Source organism: Aotus nancymaae, unplaced genomic scaffold (assembly GCF_030222135.1).
Source record: "Aotus nancymaae isolate 86718 unplaced genomic scaffold, 86718_ANA_hifiasm-v0.15.2.pri h1tg000064l_1, whole genome shotgun sequence".
Lineage (NCBI taxonomy): Eukaryota > Metazoa > Chordata > Mammalia > Primates > Aotidae > Aotus > Aotus nancymaae.
In genome coordinates this window covers 29,725,313-29,745,830 of record NW_026988479.1, presented here as the reverse complement: position 1 = coordinate 29,745,830, position 20,518 = coordinate 29,725,313, and the positions used below count along the sequence as shown (strand labels likewise).

The window sequence follows — 20,518 nt, the reverse complement described above, 5'->3', positions numbered from 1 at the left end:
AAAGAAAAGAAAGACAAAAGAAAAGATATGGTACCACCCACATTTCCATCTCTGATATTCTTTGGCTTTAAAGATCTTCAGAAACCCAAGTAAGACACTAGCTAGATGCAGAGACCTGTAAAGGCGACTATTTCTGCTGTTGAAGTGGCTCATGCCTATAATCCCAGCAACTCAGGAGGGTGCGACAAGAAGTTTATTTGACAAGAGGAGTTTGAGATCAACCTGGTCAGCAAAGTGAAACGCCATTTCTACAAAAAAAAATTTAAGTTAGCTGGGCATGGTGGCCTACACCTGTAGTCCCAGCTACTAGGGAGGCTGAGATGGGAGGAATCCTTGAGCCCAGGATTTTGAGACTGCAGTGAGTTAGGAAGACGCCACTGCACTCAGCCTGGGTGACACAGTGAAACCTTGACTCTTAAAAAGAAAAAGAAAACAAAAGGCTATTTCTAACCCACAGGGGTGTGTGTGTAGCAGAGAAAGAGAGAACATTCTCAGCTGGGCAACATATTTTCTCTTATGTAGCAAAAATGGGGTCAGAATAGGACACCCAGATGCTGAAATCTCAGAAGAGCTCCTTATGGTTCAATCAGGCCCCCTGGAACAGATGAGTGGAACTCTAACTCAGATACTCGAGGCACTCAGAAAATACTCACACACACCCTGCATTCACTCTTGGAAGGATTTTGAGATGCCAAGGCTGGTTACCAAAGAAAATGTTTAGGAGCCTTCCCTCGTGCTCAGCTGCAAAGTTTCAGTGTTGGTTAAAAAAAAACAAAAACAAAAACAAAAGAGAGGCTTGCCCCAGAGCAGGGGTCTGGCTAATATGACCCTTCAAGGGCCTAAAAATCTTCAATTTTAATTTAATTAGCTTCTGTGCACATGCACACATGCATATAGCACAACGCTCACCCACATTGTTGCTCAAACACCTGCCTAAGTTCCCGATTCCTAGAAACTGTTTTGGCTTTCACTTTCACTCCACTCCTTCTACCATAGGCTCCACTTGGAGGGAGAGTGCTGCCACATCCCTTGAAACCAACATCCTCTGAGATTTATTTCCTCAGCAGGAAGCTGCAGGAAAGGGGAGAACAGGGTGGCTGAAGCTCAAATGACTGCATAGAGCTTTGAAAAGAAAAGTGACTTACACCCAGGGTCATCAGTAGGTCTTACAGCATATATTTGAACCCCAAATCCTCTGATTCCAAAATGCCTATTCTAACTACTGCTCCCAACAGGGCCACTTTCCAGGACTGGGTTTCCACCCCAGGAGTCATTAGAAAATACCGTGACTCAGTGAGCTGTTTCCCCTTTCTTTTTGTTTACATGATTCTACATTTCAAAAAGTCCCAGTGAATGGTATTTTTGTCAAGTAAAGTAAAAGGATTTAAACAAGCAGCCACGATTCCATCATAATTAGTAATTCTTTTATCACACTAGTTGCTATCACACAATGATCAGAGAAAATAATTACCAAAGAGACCACATTTTACAAAACATTCATTACTTTACCTCATCAATTCCAAAATGTATTTTTAAATCTTTGAATTTGTCTTAAAATCTGTGGAATCTAAGCTTCCATGGAATAGACTATTAGACTATTTTATTTGGTTCTAAGAATAATCCTGGCAGGCAAGCATTGCCCAGATGACAATCCCCGTTTTGCAGCTGAGAAAACTGAGTTCAAAGAGGTAAACGATTTGCCCGAGGTCAAGGAGCTACTCCACGCAGAACTAAAACTGCAGGCCTATCTCCCAATTTTCAGCACAAGCAGCATCTACCATATATTCCTGGCCTCCAGGCCCTGTGTTCATACCTACCTGTTCCCATCACCCTCCTGGCCACACCCTAACAGAGGGCTGAGGAAGATCTCAGCTCCCCCAACCAGGCTTTCCTAGCCTCAGAGGCTAGTCACTGTGGGGACTCCTGGGAGCAGTCTCCTCACACAGGAAGTTTTCAAGTCCAAACCTTTCACTTTCAAGAATGAACCCTGTGTGTGAGGCAGCATTGCAGAGACCAAAGCTTGGCTTGGATGTGAAGGCAGGATTTTGCTGGAGTTCTTATAAACCCCATGCAAAGTAGATTTAGCAGCTCCCCACCTGGGGACCCCATTCCCTGGAAATTACTTACAAATGTTCTGTTTCTTATATTTTAAAAGGTCAAATGAAAATCAAATATTGACTCTAGATAAGATATCCCAGACAGAATAAAACCTCACATTGCTTTTGGCTAAACTTGCATCAGCTTGGTGGTTTGTTTCTGCTGACCAGAAAACACTGATTGGCTACTACAGGGCCGCAATTAACATAGAGGGAGAAAACCAATTAACGAATTATTATGTAACAGGTGCAGCTTGGCAGACTTAAATCTTTCAGAACAAGGGGTGTCACAAGGGAAAACAATAAAAGAGGAAAGCTGAGAGTGGAATTCGAGCTCCCCATTTTCCCAGATGGAGAATGTGAGGTTCAGAGAGCTGGAGTGACTCACTCAGGATCACACAGCAGGGTTGTAACCAGCACCCAAGCCTTCTGCCCCTAGGGAGAAGGATCTTCCCACCACACCCTACTGTTCTGAGGTTCAAGAAATGCAGAGTGTCAGCACTCACCAGGGTTGCTGAAGGGGGCCAGGACAGGGAATGGCAGTGGCTTCTCCCTGTCACCTGTGGGCTCCTTCCTTGGGGCAGCTGCCAAGGCCATGCTGTTTTTCCTCCCTGGGAGTCTGCCAGGGCAGCTAGGCGTGGGAGCCTCTTGGAAAGCCAGTTCTGGGTAAGGGAAAGGAGGCCTCTCTGACAAAAACACCCTCCAAAGCATGGAGTGACCAGGGCCTGGGGTCACGATGTGGCCATGGAAGGTTTAAGTACATCCAGATCGCACAGCTGCCTCCTGGCTCTGGCCCGGGAGCTCTCCAGGTTGCCAGGCTAGTTGTCCTGCCAGACGCTGGGTGCCTTTAAGAGCAGGACGGCAGCTTATTGGCTGAGCAAGACTTCCCCTACCTCTTGACCCGAGCAGGGAGCACAGCTAGGCTAGGGGCAGAGAGACAGGTGAGTAAACAAACGGTGGCAACCTGCTGAGTCTCCCTCGTCCACAGCCCCAGTCCTGGGCTTCCTTCCTCACCTCCACTCTCCACCCTGGAAACAAGCTGGGGCTAAAGGAAGAGCAAAACACTCTGCAAAGTGCTTAGTGCAGTTCAGACTACACAATCCCACAGTGACTCTGGGGCAGAGTTATTAGCATGTCTTTTCTTTCTGGTGGAACAACTGAGTCCTTGGAGGGGCAAAGTGGCCGTGGCCATCCAGTTCCCATAGCCCTTGGAAGGAAGATCGACAGAGAGGGATGGTGTGAGGATCCAAACCCGAGTCTCCTGCTTTTGACTTCCCATGCAGTGCTACTGGACCACACCACTTCCCTGTTTGTGAAGCCTTTGGCCAGTCACTCATTGCCTCAGTTTCCACATTTATAGCATGGTACAGTCATGCCAGTGATCCTCTACTCACTATAATGAGTGTATAACCTTCGGCCTAAAGCTGAAAGGGATTTTGGAGATTATTTAGCTCATCTAGTCATTTATCAGGCATTCATTATTCAACAGGCATTGTTATTCAGCAACTATTAGGTGTCAGGCCCTGTTTTAGTTCCTAGGGACACATCAATGAACAAGAAAGTCAAGAACCCTACTTTTATTGAATTTATATTCTGGAGAGAGGGGATCTAGATATAAAGAAGCCAATTAGATAGGTAATAGTTCCACAGCAGGGCGCAGTGGCTCATGCCTGTAATCCCAGCACTTTGAGAGGCCAAGATGGGCAGATCACCCGAGGTTGGGAGTTCGAGACCAGCCCGACCAACATGGAGAAACCCTGTCTCTAATAAAAATACAAAAATTAGCCAAGTGTGGTGGTGCATGCCTATAATCCCAGCTACTCTAGAGGCTGAGTCAGGAGAATCTCTTGAACCCGGGAGGCGGAGGTTGCGGTGAGCCAAGATTGCGCTATTGCATAATCCTGTGTTTGTACTGGAGGTTTCAGTAAGAATTTTTTTTTTTTAAGAGATAGGGTCTCGCTATATTGATCAGGCTGGTTTTGAACTCCTGGCCTCAAGCAATCCTCCCACCTTGGCCTTCCAAAGTACTGGGATTACCCGCATGAGCCACTGTGCCTGGCCTCTCCGTATGAATTTTTGATTTAGCTGATCTGAAAACAAATAAACTAAGTGAATTCCCTAGCTCTGTCTACTGTTTTCAGGTCTAAAAACAATGACCAATCCTTTAGTGCAGAAGTCCCCAGCTCCCAGGCCATGGACTGGCACCAGTCTGTGGAGTGTTAGGAACTGGGCTGCACAGCAGGAGGTGAGTGGCGGGCAGCAGGCGAAGCTTCATCTGTATTTACAGTGGCTCCCCGTTATTTGCATTACCGCCTGAGCTCCACCTCCTGTCAGATCAACGGTGGCATTAGACTCTCACAGGAGCATGAACTCTATTGCGGACTGCATATGGCAGGGATCTAGGTTGTGTGCTCCTTATGAGAACGTAATGCCTGATGATCTGTGGTGGACCTGAGGTGATGATGTCAGCACTGGGGAGCAGCTGCAAAAACAGATTAACATTAGCAGAGAGGTTTGACTGCACAGAGACCATAAAAAATCAGTTGCTTGCAGACTCATATCAAAACCCTATCAATGACTGGCAAGTGATAAGCTGCATCTAGTGGCAGGCTTTAGGTCAGCATCTGGCACTTATTTTAGTCCATGCATGGCCTGCCCACTATTTTATTTATTTATTTATTTTGAGACAGAATCCCACTCTGTCGCCCAGGCTGGAGTGCAATGGCGTGATCTCGGCTCACTGCAACCTCCACCTCCTGGGTTCAAGCGATTTTCCTGCCTCAGCCTCTCAAGTAGCTGGGATTACAGGCATGGGTCACCATACCTGGCTAAATTTTTTTTGTGTTTTTAGTAGAGATGGGGTTTCACCATTTTGTCCAGGTTGGTCTCGAACTCCTGACCTCAGGTGATCGACCCGCCTCAGCCTTCCAAAGTGCTGGGATTACAGGCATGAGCCACAGCACTCAGCACTGCCCATTATTTTATTTACTGCTTCCATCTGTGTCTCTTTCCCACACTGCACTCTTGTCTTGGTCACAATTTTGGTGAGCCCAAAAGCTAACTCTAGTCAAAATGAGCAATAAAACCAAATGTCACTGGAGAGCTTCATTGAAAAGGAGGGAAGACCCAATGATGAGAGAGCAGAAGACTCAGACTGCCACAAAAAGAAAGCTGCAATTAAAAGAAAATACCAAGAGTCCTACTTAAATTATGGGTTCATGCAACACGTGATTTACATTCTCCAAGCCTGCTTTGTGGTGACTGGCTATCCAATAAAGCCATGAAGCCCTCGAAACTGCTTCACCACTTGGAGACCAACCACTCTGCATTGAAAGACAAGCCTTTGGAGTTTTTAAAAGAAAAAAATGTGAACATGAAGGACAGAAGCAATTATTGAAGGCCACCAGTTCATCAAATGTGTCTGCACTGAGCATTATTCTTAGTGGCTAACCGCATTGCTAAAGCTAAGAAGCCCTTTACTATTGGTAAAGAGTTGATCCTTCCTGCAGCTAAGGACATTTGTCGTGAAGTTTTGGGAAAGGCTGCAGTTCAAAAGGTGGCATGTGTTCCTCTTTTGGCTAGCACCATTACTGGACAAATTGATGAAATAGCAGAGGATATTGAGGCACAATTGTTAGGATTAATGAGTCACTGTGGTATGCAATCCAGGTTGACGAGTCTACCGAAGTTGACAACAAGGCAACAATGCTTTTTTATCCATAGAGAAATGCTGGCTAGCCAAAAAAATGTCACCTGAACTTAACAACATTTTGCAAGATGTGATTAAAATTATCAGCCACATTAAAGTACATACCCTTAACTCACGTCTGTTTGTGCAGCTCTGTGAGAAAATGGACACAGAGCACACAGGATATGTCTTCTCTTATACACAGATGTGAGATGGCTTTCTAAAGGTAGATCACTGGCTACAGTTTTTGAGTTACAAGAGATTTCTTTTTTCTTTTTTTTTTGAGACGGAGTTTCACTCTTTGTTGCCCAGGCTGGAGTAAAGTGGCACAATCTGGGCTCACTGGAACCTCCGCCTCCCAGGTTCAAGTGATTCTCCTGTCTCAGCCTCCTGGTAGCAGCTGGGATTACAAGCGCCTGCCACCACACCCGGCTAATTTTAGTAGAGATGGGGTTTCACCTTGTTGGCCAGGCTGGTCTTGAACTCCTGAACTTAGGTGATCCACCTGCCTTGGCCTCCCAAAGTGCTGGGATTACAGACGTGTTCCACTGCTCCTGGCCATGAGAGGTTTCTTTTAGAAAAACAGTCACCACTGGCAGCATACTTCAGTGACACAGAATGGGCTGCAAAACTTACTTGTGTGATATATCCAACCTGTTCAACAAACTCAATCTGTCACTTCAGGGGAGAACAGCCACTGTGTTCAAGTTGGCAGATAAAGTGGCTGCATTCAAAGCCAAACTGGAATTATGGAGGCGATGAGTGAGCATTGGGATTTTTGACATGTTTCAAGCATTAGCAGAGATTTTGAAAGAAAGAGACTGAGCCAGGGCCTTCTTTCTCCCAGATGGTGCATGATCACCTATCTCAGCGTTCAAAAGAGTTTGAGCATTACTTCCCAACCACAAAAGACCCCTGAACGGGGAAGGAATGGATCCGTGAGTAAGCCAGGTGACTTGACATTGTCCATGCTAGAAGAGGATCAACTGCTTGAGATGACAAATGATGGAGGCCGGGCGTGGTGGCTCATTCCTGTAATCCCAGCACTTTGGGAGGCCAAGGCAGGCGGATCACGAGGTCAGGAGATAGAAACCATCCTGGCTAACATGGTGAAACCCCATCTCTACTGAAAATACAAATTAGCCAGGCGTGGTGGCATGTGCCTGTAGTCCCGGCTACTTGGGAGGCTGAGGCAGAGAACTGCTTGAACCTGGGAGGCAGAGGTTGCCAGGATCACACCATTGCACTGCAGCCTGGTGACAGAAGCGAGACTGTCTCAAAAAAAGAAAAAAAAGTATGTTTGGGACTTCAAATCTCCATGTGTTCTGGATTAAAGTCAAGGTGGAATATCCTGAGATTGCCACAAAAGCACTGAAAAGCCTGCTTCCTTCCATTTCCACCATCCTACCCTTGTGAAGCAGAGTTTTCTGCAGTGACAGCAACCAGAACAAGATTATGGAGTAGACTGGACATAAGCAACACACTTTGGGTGTCACTATCTCCCATCATCCCCAGATGGGACTGTCTATTTGCAGAAAAACAAGCTCAGGGCTCCTACTGATTCGACATTATAGTGAGTTGTATAATAATTTCATTATATATTACAATGCAAAAATAATAGAAATAAAGTGCACAATCAATGTAATGTGCTTGAATCATCCTGAAACCATCCCCTTCACCCCGTTTGCAGAAAAACTGTCTTCCACAAAAACCAGTCCATGGTGCCAAAAAGGCTAGGGGCTGCTACCTTAGCAAACAGTGAGCACCTACAGTGCCCAGACTGTGGTCTCTAAGTACGACTTTCCACTAAAAGGAACCAAGGTGTCTCTGAAAAAATAAATAGCTAATTCCAGCTTTGGGGCAGAAAATGTACAATATGTACTTAGACTATTTTCTTTTTCTTTTCTTTTTTTTTTTTTTTGAGACAGAGCCTTGTTCTGTCGCCAGGCACCAGGCTGGAGTGCAGTGGCACGATCTCAGCTCACTGCAACCTCTGCCTCCCAGGTTCAAGCAATTCTTCTGCCTCAGCCTCCCTAGTAGCTGGGACTACAGGCGCACGCCACCACACCCAGCTAATTTTTGTATTTTTAGTAGAGATGGGGTTTCACCATGTTGGCCAGGATGGTCTGGATCTCTTGACCTCGTGATCCGCCCGCCTTGGCCTCCCAAAGTGCTGGGATTACAGGCGTGAGCCACAGAGTCCAGCCAGCATATTTTTAAGTTGGAAAAACTGAAAACAAGCAAAATGAATAAATTATGGTACTTTTGATTTTTGAACCATAAATGTGGGAGGATGGTATGAAATAGAGATATTTATTTTATTTTATTTTTTCAATGACGAAGTGTCAGAGGCAAGTATTTATTGAGAAAATGCAGAAGCAAAATTTAAAAATTATTTGGGGCCAGGCACAGTGGCTCACACCTGTAATTTCAGCACTTTGGGAGACTGAGGCAGGTGGATCACTTGAGGCCAAGAGTTCGAGACCAGCCTGGCAAACATGATGAAACCCTGTCTCCACTAAAAATATAAAAATTAGCCAGGCATAGTGGTGGGTGCCTATAATCCCAACTACTCAGGAGGCTGAGGCAGAATTGCTTGAACCTGGGAGGCAGAGGTTGCAGTGAGCCAAGATCGCACCACTGCACTCCAGCCTGGGCAACACAGCGAGACTCCTTCTCAAAAAAAAAAAAAAAATTGGTTTGTTGCAGTTATAAAATTGCCTCCTTTTTTTGTTTGTTTATTTACCTTAGAGACAAGTCCCTACTTACACAACTATAAGTTTATTGGCTACTTCTGCTTCTGACTACTTTAGCTTAAGGTTTTTTTTTCTTTCCAACTTTTAGGTTCAGGAGATGCATGTATGGGTTTGTGTGTCACAGGAGTTTGGTGTATACATTATTTAATCACCCATGTAATAAGCATAGTACCAGACAGATAGTGTTTTTATCCTTACCCTCCTCCCACCCTCCACTCTCAAGTAGGCCTCATTGTCTACTGTTTCCTTCTTTGAGTCCACATGTACTCAAAGTTTAGCTTCCACTTACAAGTGAGAAAATGTGGTATTTGGTTTTCTGTGTCTGCATTAATTTAATTAGGATAATGACCTCCAGCTCCATCCATGTTGCTGCAAAGGACATAATTTCATTTGTTTTGTATAGCTGCATAGTATTCCATGGCATATGGGTACCTACCAGTTTTTTTTTTTTTTTTTTTTTTTTGGAGACAGTCTCACTCTCTCCCAGGCTGGAGTGCAATAATGCCATCTCAGCTCACTGCAACCTCCACCTCCCTGGTTCAAGTGATTCTTTTGCCTCAGACTCCTGAGTAGCTGGGATTACAGGTGCATGCCACCACGCCCAGCTAATTTTTGTATTTTTAGTAAAAATGGGGTTTCACCATGTTTGCCAGGCTGGTCTTGAACTCCTGATCTCAGGTGATCTGCTCACCTTGGCCTCCCAAAGTGCTGGGATTACAGGTGTGAGCCACCACGCCCGGCCATATGTACCACATTTTCTTTAACTAGTCCACCATTGGTGAGCATTTAGGTTGATTCCATGTCTTTGCTACTGTGAATAGTGCTGTGATGAACATATGAGTGTATTTATCTTTTTGGTTTTATTTATTTATTTATTTATTTGAGACAGAGTTTTGCTCTTCTTGCCCAGGCTAGAGTGCAATGGTGCAATCTTGGCTCACCACAACCTCCACCTTCTGGGTTCAAGTGATTTTCCTGCCTCAGCCTCCTGAGTAGCTGCGATTACAGGCATCTGCCACCAGGCCAGGCTAATTTTGCATTTGTTTTAGTAGAGATGGGGTTTCTGCATGTTGATCAGGCTGGTCTTGAACTCCCAACCTCAGGTGATCCGCCCACCTTGGCTTCCCAAAGTGCTGGGATTACATAGTTCTGTTTTAAGTTCTTTAAGCAATCCCCAAACTGCTTTCCACAGTGACTGAATTAATTTACATTCCTACCAACAGTGTATAAGCGTTCCCTTTTTTCTGCAACCTCACTAGCATCTGTTATTTTTTTGCCTTATTTTTTTTTTTTTTTTTGAGACGGAGTTTCGCTTGTTACCCAGGCTGGAGTGCAATGGCGCGATCTTGGCTCACCGCAACCTCCGCCTCCTGGGTTCAAGCGATTCTCCTTCCTCAGCCTCCTGAGTAGCTGGGACTACAGGTGTGCGCCACCATGCCCAGCTAAATTTTTTTGTATTTTTAGTAGAGGCGGGGTTTCACTTTGTTGACCAGGATGGTCTCGATTTCTTGACCTTGTGATCCACCCGCCTCGGCCTCCCAAAGTGCTGGGATTCTAGGCGTGAGCCACTGTGCCCGGCCTTGCCTTTTTTTTTTAAGACTAGTTAAGTGCAGTAGTGAAAAGGAGGAAAGAGTAGAACAAGGAGTTCGGCCGGGCACGGTGGCTCACCTCTGTAATCCCAGCACTTTGGGAGGCCGAGGTAGGCAGATCACCTGAGGTCAAGAGTTCGAGACCAGTCTGACCAAAATGGTGAAACCCCATCTCCACTAAAAAAAAAAAAAAAAAAAAAAAAAAAAAAAAAAAAATTAACCAGGTGTGGTGGCATGTGCCTGTAATCCCAACCACTCAGGAGGCTGAGGCAGGTGGAGGTTGCAGTGAGCTAAGACTGCACCACTGCACTCCAGCCTGGGTGACAGAGTGAGACTCCATCTCAAAAAACAAAAAATAGGGCCGGGCGCGGTGGCTCACGCCTGTAATCCCAGCACTTTGGGAGGCCGAGGCGGGTGAATCACGAGGTCAAAAGATCGAGACCGTCCCGGTCAACATGGTGAAACCCCGTCTCTACTAAAAATACAAAAAATTAGCTGGGCATGGTGGCGCGTGCCTGTAGTCCCAGCTACTCGAGAGGCTGAGGCAGGAGAACTGCTTGAACCCAGGAGGCGGAGGTTGCGGTGAGCTGAGATCACGCCATTGCACTCCAGCCTGGGTAACAAGAGCGAAACTCCGTCTCAAAAAAAATAAATAAAAATAAATTAAAAATAAAAAATAAAAAAAAGAAGGATTTCAATCTGTAACTGACTATGAACAATTAATTGAGATAACTCACTATATCTTCAGACTAGCCTGTTTGTTGCCTTTTTAATAACAGCCATTCTGACTAGTGTGAGATGGTATCTCATTGTGGTTTTGATTTGCATTTCTCTGATTAGTGATGTTGAGCATTTTTTCATATGCTAGTTGGCTGTGTGTATGTTTTCTTTTGAGAAGTGTCTTTTCATGTCCTTTGCCTCTTTTTTTTTTTTTTACTTTTTTGAGACGGAGTCTTGCTCTGTTGCCCAGGCTGAAGTGCAGTGGTGCAATCTCAGCTCACTGCAACGGCCACCTCCCAGGTTTACGCAATTAGCCTGCCTCAGCCTTCCCAAATAGTTGGTATTATAGGGACACATCACCATGCCCAGCTAATTTTTTTTTTTTTTAAAGATGGGGTTTCACCATGATGACCAGGCTGGTCTTGAACTCTTGACCGCAGGTGATCCACCCACCTGGGTCTCCCAAAGTGCTAGGATCACAGGCGTGAGCCACCGCGCCCGACCTAATTTTTCTATTTTTAGTAGAGATGGAGTTTCGCCATGTTGGCCAGGCTGGTCTCAAACTCCTGACTTCAGGTGATTCACCCGCCTCGGCCTCCCAAAGTGCTGGGATTACAGGCATGAGCCACCATGCCCGGCCCTATCCTTTGCCCATTTTTTAATGGAGTTGTTTGCTTTTTGCTTGTTAATTTATTAAGTCCCTTATAGATTCTGGATATTAGCCCTTTTTTTGGATACATAGTTTACAAACATTTTCTCCCATTCTGTAGGTTGTCTGTTTACTCTGTTATAGTTTTTTTTTTTTTCTTTTTGAGACAGGGTTTCATTCCCATCACCCAAGCTGGAGTGCAGTGGCATGATCTCAGCTCACTGCAGCCTCCATCTCCCAGGATTCTCATGCCTCAGCCTCTCAAGTAGCTGGAATTACAGGTGTGAGCCACCATACCCAGCTAATTTTTGTATTTTTAGTAGAGGTGGGTTTTCACTATGTTGCCAGGCTGGTCTTGAACTCCTGACCTTCAGTGATCCACCTTGGCCTCCCAAAGTGCTGGGATTACAAGCATGAACTACCGTGCCTGGCTTGTTCCTCATTCTTTGACCAGCACTCACCACCTAACACTGTCCCTAGCACTGAGTGGTAAATCAAAAATATCTGCCAAATGAATAAAATTGCTTAGTCTCACAGTCAGTCAATGGACTTAGACACCCATTTGCACACTCCCAATAACAGCATGAACTTTTCCTTCTCTGTACTTACCGTACTTGTAATTAACCCATTTCCCATTTAGAAAAAAAAGTGCAGCTCGCTGCCAGTGCTCACTTCTGGGGGCAAATGGGAAATGGGTTAAGTAATTGCACATGCAATCATTTGCTTAATGTGTACCTCTCTGACAAGTCGGCCAACTCCCTGGGGGCATACACTGTCCCCTACAGTTGTTCAGTGTAGTATCCTCAGTGCTTGAAATGGTACCTGGAATGTAGATGGCACTCTAAATGCTTGTTGAATGATTTATTTATTTATTTAAAAAAAATTTTGGCCAGGCTTGGTGGCTCATGCACTTTGGAAGGCTGAGGCGGGCGGATCACCTGAGGTTGGGAGTTCAAGACCAGCCCAGCCAACATGGTGAAACCCCTGTCTCTACTAAAAATATAAAAATTAGATGGGCATGGTGGCACGTGCCTGTAATCCCAGCTACTCAGGAGGTTGAGGCAGGAGAATCACTTGAGCCTGGGAGGCGGAGGTTGGAATGAGCAGAGATGGCGCCATTGTAGTCCAGCGTGGGAGACAGAGTGAGACTCCATCTCAAAACAAACAAACTAACAAACAACAACAAAAAAATTGTTTTGAGACAAATTCTCACTTTGTCTCCCAGGTTGGAGTGCAGTGGTACAATAATAGCTCACTGAAGCCTCGAACTCCTGGGCTCAAGTGTTCTCCTGCCTCATCCTCCTAAAATGCTGGGATTAGAGGCCCCCATGCCTAGCCTGTTGAATGAATAAATGAACCCAGATTGCAAAAGTGGCCACAGTCAAAATGAGCACAGACAGCAAAGGAGGCCCAGTCAGTTGGTCAGTCCACCTGCCAATCGTGAAGGTCTGACCTACCCTAGCTGCTGACCAATTCCCAGGACAAAGCCAACTGGCATAAGATTCTTTATTTCAAGATGCCAAAAGTGTGTAGATAGGATTTTGCTAATGCCTGGCACAGCTGTTCTGAGAAAGAGTCTGCCTCCTAGAAAAAAATCTATCTGTTTACAGGAGACAAAATGGGGAGAAGCAAGCTCATCTGCTGGTTAACCAGTGTGCTCTCTTTGCCTCTGGTTGGTAATTTGGGACACTTAGCTTGGGGGTAGATAAACTGGATTTCAGCCTACAGTTAATAGTGTAACCTACTTCACAGAGTTGTTAGAGGACAAATAAGTAGACGTGTAAATATTTATTACAGAACCTGACAATGGCACCAATCCTCAGTCATGCTTTCTAGAGTTGTTGCTATCAATGCCTTTTGCCTTGTAAGGCTGCCCTTGAATGAAGGGTACTTTGAATGCCACCACCTGAAGATATTTAGGGCAGAACTCTAGTGATAGAAGTTGGGCTTCATTAAACATCTCCTGGAGCCAACCTGGGCAGAATGCAGGCTAGAGGGAGTGAACCATCTAAGTGACAGAGACACAACTCAAACCATTTAGGCAATAGTTGGTCCACACACCCATTATGTCCGGAGGGTAGACTTGCTTTGCACACAGTGGACCTAGTAGCTCAAGCAGTAACATCAGGATTTCTCCTGTCTCTATCACTCAATCCTGCTGTCTTCTACGTGAGCTCCTGACATGAAAAGGCTCAAATCCACAATGGTGGCTTACATCCAAACTTCTCAGCTACTACAGATAAAAGAGAAATTTTCCCTTCCCAAAGTTCAGACCATACCCCCAGAATTGAGTCTCATCGGCTGTAACTGAGTCACATGTCTATTCCTGGCTCATCACTGTGAGGAGTTGGCGGGGGCGGGGTGGGGGTGGGGATGCACAGCTCTGATTGGCACAGCTTAGTCATGGGCCCACCTTTCCCTTTGGGCTGGAGTCAGTTCCCACATAGGGAGGGGACGTTTCCCAAGCCACATATGGTTGCAGTGACCAGAAGGGAGAACTAGTGCTGGGTCAGCAAAACAAATATCCACTGCAGAATGCAAACCTCTCTACAGGTCAGGTGACAAGAGCAATGTCATATTGAGACAAAGTAAACATCGATTCTGTCAGACAAATGAAGTGATAGGATCTGGAGGGATTCCCAGAGGGCAATGGGGCGTTACTTAGCTGTCTGCCAAAAGAACGGTTTTATAGGGCCCAGGTTAGGGTAAGGCAAGTGAGGTACTTGTCACTGGCACTAAAGTAAGACAGACAAAAAAAAAAAAAACAAAAACTCAGGGCAGGTACAGTGGCTCACATCTGTAATCCCAGCACTTTGAGAGATTGAGGAGGAAGGATCACTTGAGCCCAGAAGTTCAAGACCAACCTAGGCAACATAGCGAGACACTATCTCTACAATTTTTTTTTTTTTTTTTTTGAGACGGAGTTTCACTCTTGTTACCCAGGCTGGAGTGCAATGGCGCGATCTCGGCTCACCGCAACCTCCGTCTCCTGGGTTCAGGCAATTCTCCTGCCTCAGCCTCCTGAGTAGCTGGGACTACAGGCACGCGCCACCATGCCCAGCTAATTTTTTTTGTATTAGTGGAGACGGGGTTTCACCGTATTGACCAGGATGGTCTCAATCTCTTGACCTTGTGATCCACCCGCCTCGACCTCCCAAAGTGCAGGGATTACAGGCTTGAGCCACCGCACCCGGCCTAATTTTTTTTTTTTTTTTAAAAACATAGTCTCTCTCTGTCACCCAAGCTGGAGTGTGGAGTACAGTGGCGTGATCTCGGCTCACACTGCAGCCTTTGCCTCCTGGGTTCAAGCGATTCTCCTGCCTCAGCCTCCTGAGTAGCTGGGTTACAGGCATGTGCCACCATGCCTGGCTAAACAAAAAATTTTTAAAATTAGCCAGGCATGGTGGTATGTACCTGTAATCCTGGCTACTTAGGAGGCCGAGGTGGGAAGATCGCTTGAGCCTGGGAGGTCAAGGCTGAAGTGAGCCAAGATTGTACCACTGCACTCCAGCCTGGGTAAGAGAGTGAGACCCTGTCTCAACAACAACAACACCAACACCTTGGCAATCTAGATAATTAATACTTTAATGCAATATTTTATTTTATTTGTGACAGGGTCTCACTCTGTTGCCCAGGGTGGAGTGCAGTAGCATGATCATGGCTCACTGCGGCCTCGATCTTCTGGACTCAAGTGATCCTCCTGCCTCAGCCTCCCAAAGTACCAGGATTACAGGTGTGAGCCATTGCGACTGGCTATAATATTTTATAAGATGAAAATTAATGTGAAAAAATACACAATGACCAAAATATCCAAATTTTAAATAAAGGCAGGGTGAATAATAGTGCAGAATACAGTCATCTTGGAGCTCAAGGAAAAAGGAAAAATCAGAACTACTGTTCCTGTTTTTACTCAAAATTTGGATATTTTGTTCATCATACTTTTTGCATTAATTTTGATTTTTAAAATATTGTATTAAAATATATTTGATTACTGAATTTGTTTGCACCTCTCAAAATTTTGTGCCTAAGGCAGTTACCTCATTCCCCTTACCCTAGTCCAGGCCCTACGGTGTTATGTGAGATTTGCTGGAGGCAGAGAGGAAAAGCCACCCCAAAATGAATGGATGTATCAATAACTGGAATTCCCTAATGGGAAGGGCTCTGGATGGGAACAAGAGTCCTAGAATCAGTTCTGGTTCTGTCATCACCCTGGGAAAATCTGTTTTCCTCTCCAGCCTCAGTTTCTCCACTTGCATAGGAGGGACAGGGCAGGGTTAGTGGTTTTTAAGCAACAGAATTCAATCTCCACTGTAGAAAATTGATTAAAATGGAGCTGTTGAAGGGACATCTGTTGGGGTAGACCCATTGGCACCTCTGTCCCTCCACCATTCAACAGTCCCCTACAGGTGTTCCATGGAGCCCTAAGGAGTTCCTGCGGACACAGTATGAAAACCACAGAACTAAATGGTCTCTAAGATCCCTAAGCAAACCTATTTTTATGCCTGAGATAATGTACATGTTTCAATTTCTCCTATTTTTCAGCTAGGTCAGTGTTTCTCATATGGCCAGTAGTCCCTTGTTTCAGAAACACTTTAGATGCTTTTTAAAAAAAAATTTTTTTTTTTTTTTTGAGATGGAGTCTTGCTCTGTTGCCCAGGCTGGAGTGCAGTGGTGTGATCTTGGCTCACTGCAACCTCCACCTCTGGGGTTCAAGCAATTCTCCTGCCTCAGCCTCCCGAGCAGCTGAGACTGCAGGCATTCACCACCATGCCTGGCTGATTTTTTTGGTATTATTTTTAGTAGAGATGGGATTTCACCACGTTAGCCGAGATGGTCTTGATCTCCTGACCTCGGGATCTGCTTGCCTCAGGCTCCCAAAGTGTTGGGATTACAGGCATAAGCCACCGTGCCCAGATAAAAATTATTTTTAAATCAAAAAAAAAAATTGTTTTTTGAGATATAGTCTCGCTCTGTCACCGGGCTGGAGTGCAGTGGCACGATCTTGGCTCACTGCAACCTCTGCCTGGGTTCAAGTGATTCTCCTGCCTCAGCCTCCCGAGTAGCTGGGACTACAGGCACATGCCATTGCACCCAGCTAATTTTCGTATTTTTAGTAGAGATGGGGTTTCACCATGTTGGCCAGGATGGTCTCGATCTGTTGACCTCGTGATCCACCTGCCTCAGCCTCCTAAAGTGCTAGGATTACAGGTGTGAGCCACCACACCCAGCCTATTTTAAAATTTTTTTATAGAGAGAGGCGTCTTGCTATGTTGCTCAGGCTGGTCTCGAACTCCTGGCCTCAAGCCATCCTCTCAAAGTGCTGGAATTACAGGCATGAGCCACCACCTGGCCTAATGCTTTATTTAAAATGCAGAATCCATGTCCTTATCCTAATCCTACAGAATTTGAATCTCCAGGAATGGGGCCCAGTAATCTATATTTTAAACAAGCACTCCTCCCCTGCCAGGTGACTGACATCCATTCAAGTGTTTGTATCCTTCCCAGTGAAGTTATTTCCACAGAACTTCAGAAGTCACTTTATTCGAGAGCTTTCACTACAATAGTCCTTCCGAATGTCCAGGGTGAGGGGAAAAACACAGGAACAGTCAAATAAGCCCACATAAATGAGTCAAGATTAGCCAAATGGGAACAGACCACAGTGAGATCTCTGGGGGCCCTTTTCCAGGCAGAATGTCCTGGCAGCCCCTGGTTCTGCAGTCCCACAGCTTGTATCTGGAAGAAACTGTCTATGCCTTTCTCTCTTCTTCCAGAGTGGCACTGACAACCTCAGGAATTATTGATTGAATTATCAGCTTTCTTATCAATACATTAATGGGTTCCTGAGAGCTAGGCGTGAGCATACCCCAGAGACAGTCAAGGGAATTCATTTTAGACTTTGGAACTAGGGGAGATTATTGTCAACTGCAAGGGAAACAGCCATTCATTCACTCCTTCTATTCATTAAACAAGCTTGGTAGATTCATTGGTGAATTAGAAATTTCCTTTGCCTTTTTTCAGCTTTACTGAGATATATCACACACAATATAATTTGCCCATCTAAAATGTAATTCGTTTTTAGCATATATATATAGATAGATGTATCTATCTATCTTCTATCTATCTAGATACATATATCTATCTACAGATAGATAGATATAGATTTTTTTTTTTGAGATGGAGTCTTGTTATCTATCTATCTATAGATAGATAGAAATTTTTTTGAGATAGATAGATATAGATAGATAGATTTTTTTTTTTTTGAGACAGAGTCTCGCTCTGTCACCCAGGCTGGAGTATAGTGGTGCAATCTCAGCTCACTGCAACCTCCACCTCCCCGGTTCAAGCGATTCTCCTGTCTCAGCTTCCCAAGTAGTTGGGACTACAGGCGTGTGCCACCATACCCAGCTAATTTTTTATGTTTTTAGTAGAGACAGGGTTTCATGTGTTAGCCAGGATGGTCCTGATTTCCTGACCTCTTGATCTGCCCGCATCAGCCTCTCAAAGTGCTGGGATTACAGGCGTGAGCCACCATGTCTGGCTGTTGTGCAACTGTCACCACTATAATCTTTGTTTTTTTTTTTTGAGGCAGAGTCTTGCTCTTTTCATCCAGGCTAGAGCGCAGTGGCACAATCTTGGCTCACTGCAATCTCTACCTCCTGGTTTCAAGCATTCTCCTGCCTCAGCCTCCCAAGTAGCTGGGATTACAGGCACTCACCACTGTAGCTAATTTTTGTATTTTTCGTAGAGATGAGCTTTCACCATGTTGGCCAGGCTGATGTGGAACTGCTGACCTCACATGATCTGCCTGCCTCGGCCTCCCAAAGTGCTGGGATTACAGGCGTGAGCCACAGTGCCCAGCCATACAATCAATTTTAGAACATTTCATCACCTTAAAAAGAATCCCTGTCCCAACACAAAGAAATGAAGAATATCTGAAGTGAGAGATATGCTAATTACCCAGATTTGATCCTTACATATTGTGTATATCTATTAAAATATCACGCTGTACTCCATAAAAATGTGTAATTATTATGTGTCAGTGAAAAAGTATAATAAAAGCAAAAATACAAAGTATACCACTTGCTAACAGCTCAGGTGATCGTTAGCATTTTTGGCAATAAAGTATTTTGTAATTAAAAAAAAAAGGAACCCCCCAACCTCATCTCTACTGAAAATAAAAAAATTAGCCTGGCATAGTGGTGCATGCCTGCAGTCTCAGCTACTTGGGAGACTGAGGTGTGAGGATCACTTGAGCCCAGGAGTCTGAGGCTGCAGTAAGCCATGATGGCGCCACTGCACTCCAGCCTGGAGAACACAGTGAGACCCTGTCTTTAAAAAAATAAACAAAAGCCAGGTGCAGTGGCTTGGGAGGCCGAGGCAGGTGGATCACGAGGTTAGGTGTTTGAGACCAGCCTGGTCAACATAGTGAAACCCCGTCTCTACTAAAAATACCACACACACACACACAAATTAGCCAGGGTGATGGCAGGAGCCTATAATCCCAGCTACTTGGGAGGCAGGAGAATCGCTTGAACCTGGGAGGCGGAGGTTGCAGTGAGCCAAGATTGCACCACTGCACTCCACCCCGGGCAACAGTACGAGACTCCATCTCAAACAAACAAACAAACAAACAAAAAAACACATGAATCCTCATGCCCTTTAGCTATTATCCCTTAGTCTTTCTATCCCCCTTCCACCCTCTCCAAGTCCTAAGCAAACACAAATCTAATTTCTGTCTCTATGAATTTGCCTATTCTGGACATCCATATAAATGGAATCATACAATACGTGGTCATTTGAGACTGGCTTCCTTCACATAGCATAATGTTTTCAAGGTTCATCAATGTTATAGCACGTATCAATACTTCATTCCCTGTTATGGCTGAATAACATTCCATTGTGTGAATCTACCACATTTTGTCTATCCAGTCACCAAGTATGGATGTTTGGGCTGTTGACACATTTTCACTATTATGAACAATGCTGCTACAAACATTTGTGCACAAGCTTTTGTGTGGCACGTTTTTTTTTCTTTCACTTTTGAAGGGCTCCTAATTTAGTAGACACTGTTGCTAAGACAGGTACATGTGCATAATTCCCTATGCCGACAGGATGTGTGAAAGGAAAATAAATCTTGGAATCCCAAACTCTCCAAGTCAAAGGGAAAAGTCAAGCTGGGAACTGAGTCATGCAAATCTGCCCCCTCCCCCACCCTATTTGGTTCCTAAATAAGATGGCTACAAAGAGAAGAAAGAAAAAGATAAAAAGCTACAAACCTCCCTCACATTTTGTCCACAGGAAAATTCCTGGCGGGCCCCAAGATCTTTACTCTTAAATAATTCTGTTGAATTTCATCTTGGCAAGGTAAATTGATAGTTTATCATCACAGGTGCATGACACAGGACAGAACTCAGTCATCTCTGCTCACCTGACACAAATGTGAATCAGATTGCTTCCATTGCCCTGTTGTTTACATTATCTAATGTAAAAATGCAGATTCACTGAGCCAGTCAAGGAATGAATGACGATTTCCTCTACACTCCCCTCATATGAAAATTGTACATTCCCTCAAGATCCACTCTTTCTCTTTTAAATATTGAAGCCCTCAAAATCATCTTTGGAGAAAGGCATAGACCTGTCTCCCAGGCATGCATCCTTAACTTTGGCAAATAAACCTCCTCCTAAAATGATTGATACCTGCCTTGGTCATTTTCTTTGATTTACAGATGATATAAGAGAGGCACAAGGCAATGGAGTGTAACGGTGAGAACCAACTGCTTCTCCTGCCATTACTAACTGAATAATGTAGAAGCAAGCTCCTTCGCCTTTCTGTGTGTCTGATTTCTCAGGGGTAAAATGGGACGAGTATTTTCCCTTTCTTTCTTTCTTTTTTTTTTTTTTGAGACCAACTTTCACTCTTGTTGCCCAGGCTGGAGTGCAATGGCACAATTGCGGCTCACTGCAACCTCTGCCTCCTGGGTTCAAGCGATTCTCTTGCCTCAGCCTCTCAAATAGCTGGG

The 20,518-nt window shown here is 44.9% G+C and overlaps 1 protein-coding gene and 1 long non-coding RNA gene across 3 annotated transcripts in view; one reads left to right on the top strand and one right to left on the bottom strand.

Annotated features, from left to right (window-relative positions):
• LOC135270652 (uncharacterized) overlaps window positions 1-16,120 on the top strand; it is a 54,064-nt gene extending 37,944 nt beyond the window's left edge. Inside the window, exon 4 of the long non-coding RNA XR_010338795.1 lies at window positions 15,114-16,120. This is a non-coding gene — a long non-coding RNA (uncharacterized LOC135270652). The remainder of the gene's footprint in view (window positions 1-15,113) is intronic.
• Window positions 1-20,518, bottom strand: part of LARP1 (La ribonucleoprotein 1, translational regulator) — a 135,399-nt gene that overhangs the window by 102,487 nt on the left and 12,394 nt on the right. The window contains exon 1 of one of the 2 annotated variants that reach the window (XM_012447841.3): window positions 2,603-2,822. The exons of the other annotated variant lie outside the window; for it this stretch is intronic. Coding sequence (XP_012303264.2) covers window positions 2,603-2,807 — 205 coding nt within the window. The 5' untranslated portion in view covers window positions 2,808-2,822. Of the gene's footprint in view, window positions 1-2,602; window positions 2,823-20,518 lie in introns of those variants that run through there. 2 annotated transcript variants of the gene reach the window in all.